This window comes from Daucus carota, chromosome 6, assembly GCF_001625215.2.
Source record: "Daucus carota subsp. sativus chromosome 6, DH1 v3.0, whole genome shotgun sequence".
In the NCBI taxonomy this organism is placed as follows: domain Eukaryota; kingdom Viridiplantae; phylum Streptophyta; class Magnoliopsida; order Apiales; family Apiaceae; genus Daucus; species Daucus carota.
In genome coordinates, this window is record NC_030386.2 from 13713792 (window position 1) to 13726967 (window position 13176).

The following is a 13176-nucleotide window of genomic DNA, read 5'->3' on the forward strand; positions in this document are numbered from 1 at the left end:
TCGGTCGGTTTTATAATACGCATACGACGTCGTTCGTCGGTGCCGCTGAGCATTCTCATGACTTAGCCAAATAAATCGATAAATAAAACTAATAAACTCAAAACCGACCACAGTATCGGTCGGTTTTCTGCACTTGGTTATGGTATTAGCGGTCGGTTATGACGTAATCGGTCGGTTTACTGAGTTACGGCAATGGTCACCTCGGTCGGTTATGATTTTTGTCGGTCGGTTTTGTGGCTTACATTTTTAAAAAAATAATTTGACGGAACTGGTTTTATATCAGAAAACTCATAACAAATGCAACCATTTATTCGCAAGTCGTCTGATAAAAACCAGTCCCGTCAATGATAACTTCCCTAAAAAATTGTTTAATCTTCAAAATATTTCAAATTAAAATTTATGCTAATAACAAATTAAACTCACACATTTTATAAAATCAAACTCAAAAAATATATCAAAATCAAATCAAACTCAAAATCAATTAAAATAGATGAGTAATAACAATATTTAAATCAAATTCAAAGTCCAAAATCAAATAAAATTAATCTTAATAATATTTCAATTTCAAAATCCTATCAATTTCCTAAGCAATCAAGGGGTATGAATATTGGGAGTGTAACTCATAGCATTCAATACAAGGGTAATGGAAGGGTGACTCTTGGGATTGTAACACTAATACAATTCAATGTAGAGACTTTTTAGTTGCTTAACACTTGTGCTATAAAAAGGGATCTAATCTAACACAAATTAACTACAACTACTACAATCACAATCAAAATTACAATGGCAGACACAATCAACTACAACAACAACACCGTCACAATCGATGGAGTCTCCTAATGTGATATCCCGTAATTTTTAGAATAACATTAATAGATTAGTATTAATAAAAAGGGGATTAAAATTGGATTATAATTAGGATTTAAAATTGAATTAAGATAATAGAATTAGAATATGAATCAGACTTGTATTCGGATAACGGATAGGTTTAGGATTAGGGTTTCAAGACTCTATATATTGATTTTGTTCTCTCATTCTTTTATATACACTTTTGAGAGCCACCCAACCTTCTATTCGTTTTTATTACAAAAATTCGCAGGGCTTTATTCTCATAAATCAGCTGTCTTGTAAAATTCGTAGTAAATTCAATTCTTATCGGATTTCGAAGATTCTTGATGTTTCGGAAAGCTCTTTCAATCTCCTACAACTTTCGTTCACAATGTTTTCTCAGATTATGTTCGAACTGTTCTCAAAATTACAAAACTTAATCAGATCCTGCTTATTCTTTGAGTTCTGAATCAGCGGACGTTTTATTTAATTCCCAATTCGTTATAACTCCGATTTCGATGAGCCTTACCTTTTCAGAAAGGTCTTTTCGTTCTCCACGACTTTCGTGTTTTGAGTTTTTCCAGAAAACATTGTTTAGAGGGTCAAAACAGTATATTATTGGTCTGGGCAGATTGCAATCATGGAGATAATTGGAGTTTAAGATAAAGCCGGGGTTCGGGAGTTTAGATGGTCCGTTGTGAGGTTCGCTAGTGTTTGAATTTGCTATTTTCGAGGTACGGATTTCGTTCTCTTTTATTCAGCACTCTATCAGTGTTAGGTAAATTTGATTACCCTGTTTTGATCCTTTCTGTTCGATGTGTTCGTACGGATTCTACTCTTTTTATTCAGTGCTACTCCTTTCGATATTAAATGATTTTTATTTGTTCTCTTTTGATCCGTCCGATTTGCCAAGCTTGTTCTGTGCTATTCATTTAACTGTTTTGATTTCCGAAAAATATTTTAAAAATCTGTTTTGAGATATTCAAATATTCATTCTCCGATTTACAAAGAGTTTACAAAATTGTGATTTGTTCAGTTAATTTGAAATATCTGTACCATGTGATTTTAAAGTTGTGAAAACTATTTTGTTTTGAACCCTTAGAGAGATATAGGGTATACCGAGTTTCCTAGCTGTGGGGGTACTACAGCCATGTCTTTGCGGCACCATTGACATGACACTTCCGTGACAGTGTGATTGGTCACGGCGTATCCTTCTGTTAGCTCTTGGGAGGAGCTTTGGCCATTTTGATTATATGTTCAGGATACGTGGATGCATCCAGTTCAGTTTTGATATGATTTGTGATTTGACGGTGACGTTGTATATGCCGTACACGTTAACCGGTTTGTTGCACACATTAGGTACCCTATGATGTGTGTATTTGTATATGTTTTGATCTCGGTATGAAATATCCTAACCTTCGTTGCATCGGCCTATTTATTTTAAAAAAATTATTGTTTTATATGATGGTCAAAATATTTTAAATGTTTCTTGTTTTGTAAATGCTTCCAATCCGTACTGGGCATTTGGCTCATGCCGTATTCTTCTTCTGGCAGGTTCTTAGAGGGACCCGGGGCGGGGCTGTGTGATGGAGAGCTACCCTAAGTTACAGTGACTAAGACTTATGGACCATTAGTGTTGTTAAGATAGTTTTATTGTTTAGTGATTCTATTTATTCATGTTTATTGATTATTAGTGCTCTGTTTGCAGATTTTGGATTTGTATGTAACCTCTCGTCTTAATTTAAGATGGGGGTGTTACACCTATGGCATTCTCGACATCCCCGATGATATTTGGGTGGAAATGGATTGGGATTATAGAATCCCAATCATGTTCATGCATATACTCCAATTCTCAATTTCTCATTTAATTTAGCTCCCAAATAGCTACTTTTTTGAGTTGGACCACAAAGTTTTGAGGAAGCTTCAAAAGTAAAATCTTGGGGAAAGTCAGTAGTTGAAGAATTGAAAATGATTGAGAAAAATCACAACTCAAACTTTGTAGAACGTCCTTAAAAAGACAATGTAGTTGGATTTAAATGAGTTTGTCACATAAGTATTCTTCTAAGAGAGTAGAACGAAGGTGGTTTTTCAAAGTGTAAAAATGAATCAAACATCCTCTAATTTTTAAAAAGGATGATTGTTTTATAGTAACGGGAGTATTCTAAAGATAAAACATACAACACTAAAAATCATAATAATGGTTCAATGTGTATTTTTTGTACTCGCATTTTACATCAAATAAAAATTGGGTACTCAGGACTTTACTTGCATCTTAAGTTAATAAAGAAGTTCAACCAAATTAACACAATACATCAAATTGTCATGAATAGTAATATCCATTTATCAATTGCTCGAGTTTAGAATCCTATATTATAAATGGTGCTTTGAATAAAATTTAAGTACATATATCAATTGCTCCTAACTTTTTACCGTCGATATTATACATATATATGATATATATATATATATATATATATATATATATATATATATATATATATATATATATATATATATATATATATATATATATATCATGATCTTCTTACCATCTGTCCTTCCCCACTCGCTTCCACCATCCTTGACTTTGAACCACTACCATGCACGACAGGAAGCCTCTCCTGAACTAGTTGAATAGGTTGTTTGGATGCCGTGATTTTCAGTTGGCGGACTGGGCTAGGAATCTCTCCAGCTGAACGTCACCCGAGAGAGAATTTGTGCCTCTCATCATTTTGGCATCGATGGAAACTCTTCTAGAATCATGAGCAGTGGTAGATGCGTGGTTCTTTTTAAAGCTCTTATCGTTGTTGTTCATGTTCAATTCTATAGAATTCTAATCTATAGAAGTGCCCCCCCCCCCTGAAAATATGAGAATATATAGTTATTTTTAGAAAATTTGCTTGGTGCCCCCCTAAGAATATATTCCTAGATCCGCCCTGATCAGACCTACATTAATTCGTGTTATTTAGACAATGCAAACAATAAGTTAGATTGTAGAGGGGGGGTTGGGGGGGTTGAAAACAATCTACAAAAATTTCAACAACCTTTACACAACAGATTATATTCAAACTAAAAGAGAATATAAAAGCTAAAACAGAAATTTAAAGAACAAGGATCTTAAAAATTTCAGGTGGATTGTTTGATCCACCTGAGAGATTTTTATATCAAGAACCTTCCAAGTAAAAATACTTGGCAGCTTACAAAAGAATGAAGAGCAAAAGCTTACAATTTCTTGCTAACTTTCTCTAGTGCTTTGCTCTTCAGTTCTTGGTGTTTGGATACTTTGAAATGTAAATTACAAAGTGAATGTATACTACTACAAACAAAACTAGTCTGTAAAAGTATTTTCCTACTCACTTTCTAGCTAGTACAAATATAGAATTTCTTGGAATTGATACTGCATTTGGCAGCTTGAAATTCTTGTTGCTTTGCCAGAAATGGTAGGCTTCGAGGTTCTCAATATTTGAGTAAACTCCTTTTGGTTTAGCTTCCAAAACTGGTGCAGCATCTGTCACATCAACCCATGTGCTCTTTGTCTTTATCTTGACTTGTTGTTGTCAACTGCTAATCATCAACTGCTAATATTACCAGTTGATACTTTTCTGAAATAGCGGTTGATAGTCTTATTTGAATTATGGGATAATGGTGTTGATTTAGCGGTTGATAATCTTTCTTCCAATTAGCCATTGATACTTCATGATTAGCGATCGATCTTCACTTCACTTAAATAGATTACATGACTTCTCATATTTACAATTATGTCACCCTATCTATACATCCATTGATAGATCAACTGCTAATCTAAAAGTACACATTATTATTACATCAACTGCTAAGATACTCCGGCTTTGTTAAAGTACCTCATCAGCCGTTGATGGGTCAATCTGATCAATTGATACTGCCTTAGCATGCCATCAATTGATCAGCTACATGCAATTTTATTTTAAGTAAGAATAAAATACTTTGTATCATCAAGCATTACATATTCCTAACAATTCGTAAGACCTGATGCTTTGAAGCACAGTAAGATCGCGGAAATGCCTAGACAAGGTAAGTTTTCAAAACTCAGTGTTTTCAGTTGGAAATTTATAGTTTTGTGGAGGTATTCAAGCTCTGCAATTGCCTTCTTGTCCGTAAAGGTCTCATTGAACAAGAAAATCATACTCCCCTTGTTCTTCTACCCCTTAGTATCTCATCATGTGTTGCCTTTATCTGTTATCGACGTGGGAACTCAAAACAGTTCCATGATCATGTCCTGGAATTGCAAGATGATAACCAGTATCTCAAGGTTTCATACCAAGATCTTATGAATTAAAAAGATGATATCTCTATGAAATTTGAAGCACAATAGGCATTTACACGATCATTCCCGGTATCTACGTACATTAATTCATATCAGCAATTAAATATATGTGCTGAATGTGTGTGTGTTTAAATAGATGAAAACATTTTAAAGTCTTAAAAATAGACAACCATCAGACCTACACAGATGGCAAGGATAAAAACAGAGCTTTGCTTGTCTAATTCTGTCTATAATATTTACACACCACTACAACAAAACAGGGTATTTACGACGGATAACTTACGACGGAACACCTTCGCGCCTCAACTTACGACGGACAGTCTACAATCCGTCGTAACTTATTATGACGGAACACAAAACCGTCTTAAGTTCGTTATTTTATTATTTTTCACTGAATTGAAAAAAATTTAAATGTTCCGATTCCGAGTACGGTGTCGTTTTTATATTCCAAACTTACGATGACATATACGTTTCGTCGTAAGTTCCTTATTTAAATTGATTTCCTAAATAAAAAATAATAAAAAATGGTCCGGATCTGAAAGAATGCAGGCTTAATTTCGTCGTAACTTACGACGGAATGCAGGCTTAATTTCCGTCGTAAAAAGGCTGATTTGTTGTAGTGCACTCGGTTTCGGTTTTCACGATAGTTGTCTTTTTGAGGAATCTACCTTAACTAGTATTGATTGCTAGATGCTGGAGACTCACAGGAGATTAACAGTTAACTCTTACCCCGTAACTCCCCATCTCTACACACAAATTCTATGCCAACCCCAAAACCGCATGCTTTGAAGCACACTAGGCATGTGGCACGTCTCCATGAACTACTGATGCAACACTTATAGGGAACAATATGCTGCCTCTTCTTGCAAGAACCATGACTCTACTCGCGTGTTTGGCGCACAAGAATGCACCAAAAACATTAGTATCGAACACACTCTTGAAATCTTTTTTTTTTGCTAAATGGATATATATATATATATATATATATATATATATATATATATATATATATATATATATATATATATATATATATATATAAAGAGAATATACAATAGATCAAGAGGCTAGCCACAAAAATTTTCTATAAACAATCTCAGGGTATGAGATTATAGATAGAAAGAAGCAAGCTCACTGGCATGGGAAAAAAAGACCCCAATCATAGCCTATCGACTACCAACAAAGCAGCAACTAACTAAAAGATTTACATCAAATTAACCATGTACATATAATAGGCCTACTAGAAATGAGTCTAGATAACCAAGTAGAAGCTGCAGCCCTGCCACACATATCAACCATGATTCCTGTTAGCAATTTCCTTGGACCAAAACTGCCTCCCCCATGAAGCCTTGCATTACGTTCCCTCCATAGATGATAAGAAAAAACTTGTAGATATAAAAGCAAAATCTGCCTCTGAGGTGCATCAGCTATAGCCAAAAAATAAAGAACCCAGCCCTTCCAATCCATAGAATAATCCATAGTAATCCCGTGAGTCTCGCTCAAATAAACCCGGTGAATCAGTCTAGCATACAGGCAGTTAATAAAAAGGTGACGAGCTGTTTCAAGCCCTCCAACACAAAAAATGCAGCTGTTATCAGAAATGACGTGACGATCATACAAAACAGATCTAGTAACCACCTTATCAAAACACAACAGCCAAGACAGGAAACAAAATCTAGTGATTTTTAACTTACACCAGACCCCAGCAGACCAGGTGCAACTCTTACCCCTGATGCGAATTGAATCCCATATAACTCGAGTGGTGACATGGTTTGGTTTAACACCCTCCCAACTTATCTGATCAGCTTGGTCTAAATCAAATAAAGGGTAATCAAAATCACGCAGCCATGTAGCCAAAGCATGATTAGAGTGGTGATGCTGTGAGTTCCCCCTGGGCAGACGCCATTCCCCAAAGCAAATAATAGTGAAAACAGTTGCATTCGGAGTGGAACCAACAGCCCTTATAATAGGATCAGTCAAATATGTAGCAAGACAATTATGTTTCCACCAAGGATCAAACCAAATAGAAGTGCTAATACCATTGCCCAGCTTGTAGAGAATAAATCGTTTAGCCAAAGTTCGAAGCTTTAAAACTTTTCGCCAAATCCATGAACAGCCCGTAGGGATAGGAACTACCCAGAAATTGCGCCCCCTAAAGACACTGTTAATCACCCAGTTAGACCACAAAGAGCCCTTCTGAATAACAACTGACCATAAGTGTAAAATAATTCGAGCATAATTCCACTCCTCCGGTTTTTTCAAACCCAGACCTCCTTCCTCTTTTGGAAGACATAAATTCACCCAAGAAACCTTTGCACCGCCTATAGAAGTCACATTACCCTGCCATAAAAAAACGAGTTAGGAGCTGCTGGATTAATTTATGCACCTTCTTTGGTAAGACAAAATGACGAGTCCAAAAATTCTGAATGCTAAGCAAAACCACTTCAATCAGCCTCAAACGTCCCATATAAGATAGTAACAAAGAAGTCCAAGTCATGATTCTTGCAGTGATTCGGTCCACTAAGAGAATACAATCATTTATGCATAACTTCGAAGAAATAAGTGGCACTCCAAGAAACTTGACAGGCAGCAGACCCCTAGGCATGGAATAATTAAGATCGAACCATTCAATAGTCTCCGGCTCACAGTTGCAAAAGAAACTGGTGCTTTTGTTAATGCTAGCAGTGAGGCCACTTAAGTTTCCAAACCTTTCCAAGATGCTCATCAGATGAGAAATAGAATCAACATCACCATGAGAAAATAACAACACATCATCGGCAAAAAATAGGTGCGTTAAGCGTAGCTCCTTACATCTCCAATGAAATTTGAATAATGGGGGAGAATCATTTAGAATACATGAGAAAACATGCATGGCGCCAATTGTGAATAGATAAGGAGACACAGGGTCTGTTGGAATTAATTTTATATTAATCTAAACTTGTGTTTAAAATAAACTAATTATTAGGTAGTAAAATGTTTTTGAATAAGTTTCAATGTACTGGAGATATTTGAGAAAGTTATGTACGTTACGGAGAAGTGGAGAAGTTGCAGGGAAGTTGAGAAGTTGTAGGATGCAGCTTATTAATGTAATCAGTTTATTATAAAGTCTGTAAAACCCTTTGGAGAGAAATATCAATAAAAGATAGATTTTTCCTCCAGAGAAGAAGCATCAGCTACATTTGTATAACTTACTCGCGTCAGGGTCCCCTTAACGGATGCCCTTTGCCCCTTTAAAATAACCACAAGAAGCCCCATTAACCTTGATAGAAAACATGGCAGTGGTGACACAGGCACGAACCCAAGACACAAAAAGAGAAGGGAAATTCATATGAGCCATAGCTGCAAAAATGAAATCCCAATGTATTCAGTCAAATACCTTGTGTAAATCAATTTTAAGAGCACATTTAGATGTACCAGTGTCTCTCGTATAGCCCCTGAATAATTCTTGAGCGAGTAGTATATTATCGGAGATTTGCCGGCCTGGAATGAAAGCAGACTATGTTGTTGCTGATATTCTTGGATCATTCAAACCTGTGATGCCAGCATTAGCAAACATATTGTCAAGCTTACCATGCTTGGTCACGGTGAAATGAACCAAATTTTGTACATCTGATTCATTAGTATCATCACGGTGAAAATAAGAAAGATCGTCTTGATCTTTTCATAGAGATCGGCCTAGTTCGTCTTGACGACCAGCAATCACCACCTTTGCACCATGCTGCACAAATATACGGGCCGTCGCTCCACCAATGCATCTAGTACCACCAGTAACTACAGCTACTTTTTTAAAGTTGTTGCGTACTTGTTTTTACCTGTCTGATGTTAGTTTTCTTCTACTTTTCTTCTTCTTCAACTGTTTACTCGATGTGTATATTTTAGGGCTTAAAAGGAACACCCGGACTTTACCCTGCATATTGTTGGAATTATATTCTAATAATCTAAACTTGAAATAAATAAATTAGTATAATCACTAATTGTTTTATTAGTAGAGGATAAGTTAGAGAAATTGTGGGAGAGTATTGGATTAGTAATGAGTGTTTTTAGGATCATGGAGTAGTAGAGTTTAGTTTCAGGTGGACACTAGTTAGTTGCTATCACTTTGTTGGGTAGCCTTTATATATTATGTGATGTATCTCTTTTAATATATCAGGAGAAATACAATGTAGTCTTTGGAGTTCATTTGCTCTTGTACATATATATTCATCTTGTTTAATTTGAAGTCATCAGTTTTATAGTTTATTTCTACACATATTACCCTCTGTTATTATACTGTTTTTTGTATTCATACCGGTAATGAGGGTTAAAAGGAACATATCGGATACTTGGAGGGTTTATTCGGTTGATTTAAAACATCGAGGCCGCATCGGTACACCACCCTAAACTTTGAGGGTTAAAAGGGTTGATTATAAAATATTGATGATAAGAAGAATATTTGTCAGTCCTACTCCATAGAATTTAGATAACAATGATTATCACTATTAAAGTTTATCTTACTCTGTTTATATTGGAAACATGGTCCTTATACGACTTCAGTTACCTGTACGGGAAAAGTACGTGAATGGAGGTTCCGGTCTTTGAGAACTGAAGCTGGGAATCTGTAAATTAGTATGTTGACTATCCATACTTGTATGATGAATCTGGAAATGTTTCAGAAGATAGTTTAATTTTTTTAAGAAATATGAAATGTGATTAATATAATAAACTCTGTCCTTTAGGCAATAGATAGATAGATGCAGTAAATAAATGGTTGTTGAAGGATGCTGACATGAACATCCATGTCAGCTGTCAGAAATTAAGAACAGGAAGTTGATAGTCTCTTGGCTACTTAAGATAAATAAAGCAGAGTCCAGGTCAATACATTAGTCTTTAATTATTGTAGCATTCGACGATGGACAATCAGAGATTAGAATATTGGTAGCATTCAAGACTTTTATCCGCTAACTTGATTACATAATAGTTAAACTAACATTGACGAGATTGAGATGTGCATGCAAGAACGTATGTTGTATCAATGGAAAGCTATTAAACGTTATTCTTTTAGTATATATTTGTAGATACAGCAACTATACCTGATCAATGGAAAGCACTTACTTCATTCTGTTTTGCTCCAGTTTGATGCTTTTCACCTTTACAAATATGGCAAATGCAATTGATACTATAACTGTTAATCAAACCATTAGAGACGATGATAACAGCACCATCATGTCGGCTAAAGAAACTTTTCAAATGGGATTCTTTACCCCTGGTAATTTAAAGAGTCGGTTCTTGGGCATATGGTACAAAAATATAGCCAATCTGACTGTTGTCTGGGTTGCTAATAGAGACACGCCACTTGCTGATACATCAGGCGTGCTCATGTTTGACGCTAATGGAAATTTGGTACTCACTAATGGTGACAATAAAATAATTTGGTAATCCAACTCATCAAATACTGTGATGAGTCCTGTGGCGCAACTGTTAGATACAGGAAATCTTGTGATCAGGTATGCAAATGACAGTTATCCTGAAGATTTCCTCTGGCAGAGTTTTGATCACCTTGGTGATACTATTCTACCAGGCATGAAGTTTGGCTGGGACTTGGTGAAACACTTAGAAAGGTATCTCATATCCTGGAAAAGCCCGGATGATCCATCTCCAGGCAATTACACATATGGAGTCTATCTAAAAGGATATCCACAGCGAGTTGTATGGAAAGGTTCAGCTATGAGATTCAGGTTTGGACCATGGAATGGTGTTCAGTTTGGTGGCAAGTCTAATTTGATGCAGAATATGGTTTTCACATATGATGTTGTGTCTGACGAAAAGGATTTGTATTACATGTGTAAACTTCTCAATAGTTCTGCTGCGATGAGAATGATCTTAAATTCAGACGGAGATCTAAAAATTCTTACCTGGACTAACAATATGCAAGGTTGGGATAACACTATGACTCTACCAACAGATAAATGCGACGACTTTGCTTTATGTGGGGCATATGGTATTTGTAACATTACTGAGAAAACTTATGGACGTGACATCTGTGGGTGTTTGGATGGGTTTGAGCAAAAATTTTCAGAAAAATGGAGGTTAGCAGATCATTCTGATGGTTGTTGAAAGGCATATGTTCAGCCTATTTGTATTTAAAGAGATACAACTCAACTCAGATAAGAAAGCTCAGTAAATAGCAAGTCAACAGAATCCGTACGAAGAAAGTCAAAATATTTATGGGAATTATATGTCAGATAAATTCCAGGATGCTGCTGCACATCACTGAAAGAAGTTCATTAATATGTTCAAGCCTCAGTGCACAAATAATCTTTTGTGGCACGTCCAGGAGTTCAGAAGATATAAAGTTTCTATACTTTATTTTATCAGAAGATTCCATTTAATGAAGAAGTACTTACAAGACGAAGACTCGACGAACAAATCAAATTCTTAATGTTTATTTGACAAAGAATATTTGATTTAACTAGATACAGATGAACCAGACAGTGCATCTGTGTATCAGTTATTCAAATTGAATATTTGAAGTCAAGCAGAGTTGCTGGTTCGTTCGTTCGACTGATCAAGACGGAGTTATTAATGTTTAAAGAAGATGGGAAGCAATTCTACTGAAGAATGGATGATTAAATATTTAATAGATTATTATTCCACTTCTCAAATAATTAAATTAATTATGTAATTTATTTGTTAAATTAATTCACTCTCGAATTAATTTAATTTATGAATTTATATGATTAAATTAATTAAGTGGATAATTTTCTATTTAAATATAATCTACATATTACACAATCATCCACTAAAGCTCAGCAAGACAATCTGAGATTGTCTTACCGAATATTTCAATCTGCCAAGACAAAACAATTGTCTGACTGAAGCTTACAAGACAATTGTTAATTGTCTGACCGATTGTTGCACTGCCAAGACAATTCTGTTTGTCTGTCCGAAGTTGCATTGCCAAGACAATTCTGATTGTCTGACCGAGGTTGCACTGCCAAGACAATTCTGATTGTCTGACCGAAGTTGCATTGCCTGCAAGACAATAGATTGTCTGACCGAGACTTGGACTCTAGCAAGACAATCATAGATTGTCTGACCGATTGAAGGCTTCCAAGACAATCCTTGATTGTCTGGCCGAATAGCTCCTGCAGACAATTCTAATTGTCTGACCGAAGGTCAATTGTCTTGCCCTTCCTGTAGATTGTCTTTCTGCCATGCTTTTGGCTTTCTAGGCAATTGTAATTGTCTTGCCCTTGCTAGATTGTCTTTTCTACTTGTGATTGTCTTGTCTTTCAATTGTCTTACAAGTACAAATGCTTTGCCTATAAATATGGCATTGCATCCTTCATTTTTAATGTTCATCACTTTGTAAATCAAAGCATTTGTAAAGCTTTCAAGTTGTTCGTAACTTGCTTGATCGTTATATCCACAGTTTTTTGTGCTTTGATAACCCGGTTGTTTTAATCACTAAATCTAGAATATACCTGTCGAATTTATTCTACGAACTTTAGTGGACATTAAAACTGAACCATTTTAATTATATAACGACTTCAAACATTGTTATATTAATTAATTATAATCTGATTAACAAATCATATTCAATCAGATTCACTTCCGCGACGAATTGGTACTGATTGTATTCAACCCCCCCTTCTACAATCATATCTGGACCTAACAATTGGCATCAGAGCGGTTGATACCATTTTCCGTATCAGATCCTATACACACTCTGTAACGTCCAAATATTTTTTATTCGAATTAATTTTATTCCAAAAATTAATTTTGATTTAAAATATTTTTCTTTCAAAAATCCAAATCTCATCCAAACACTATTCACTTCAAATCCTTAAACATGAGTACACAAAAGATTAGTAGCATTAAAATCCCACCGTTCAGCAAGGAACACTTTGGCCTATAGAAGAGGCACATGTTCCTATTCCTCCGCACTGCGAACAGAAAATACATCGGGATTTTGGACAAAGGTGTTACTACTCCGATGAATGTCATATTAGCACACGAAGAGGATGGTGTGTTAATACCTCATCAGATCATTCCGAAAGAACTTT

At 35.4% G+C, this 13176-nt stretch overlaps 1 protein-coding gene across 1 annotated transcript; it reads left to right on the forward strand.

Moving 5' to 3' along the window:
- The first annotated feature begins 10267 nt into the window (after positions 1–10267).
- Positions 10268–11224, forward strand: LOC108203775 (G-type lectin S-receptor-like serine/threonine-protein kinase At4g27290). Its single transcript, XM_017372936.1, has 2 exons — positions 10268–10542; positions 10615–11224. Exons 1-2 carry the CDS (start codon positions 10268–10270, stop codon positions 11222–11224), a joined length of 885 nt encoding a protein of 294 aa, XP_017228425.1.
- The last annotated feature ends 1952 nt before the right edge of the window (positions 11225–13176 follow it).

What these genes read in the sequence shown, in the direction of transcription:
- LOC108203775 (XM_017372936.1), top strand. Translation starts at nt 10,268, where the DNA reads ATGGCAAATGCAATTGATACTATAACTGTTAATCAAACCATTAGAGAC. An exon ending in GGTGACAATAAAATAATTTG is followed by an intron (nt 10,543 to 10,614) that starts GTAATCCAACTC and finishes TCTTGTGATCAG; the next exon opens with GTATGCAAATGACAGTTATC.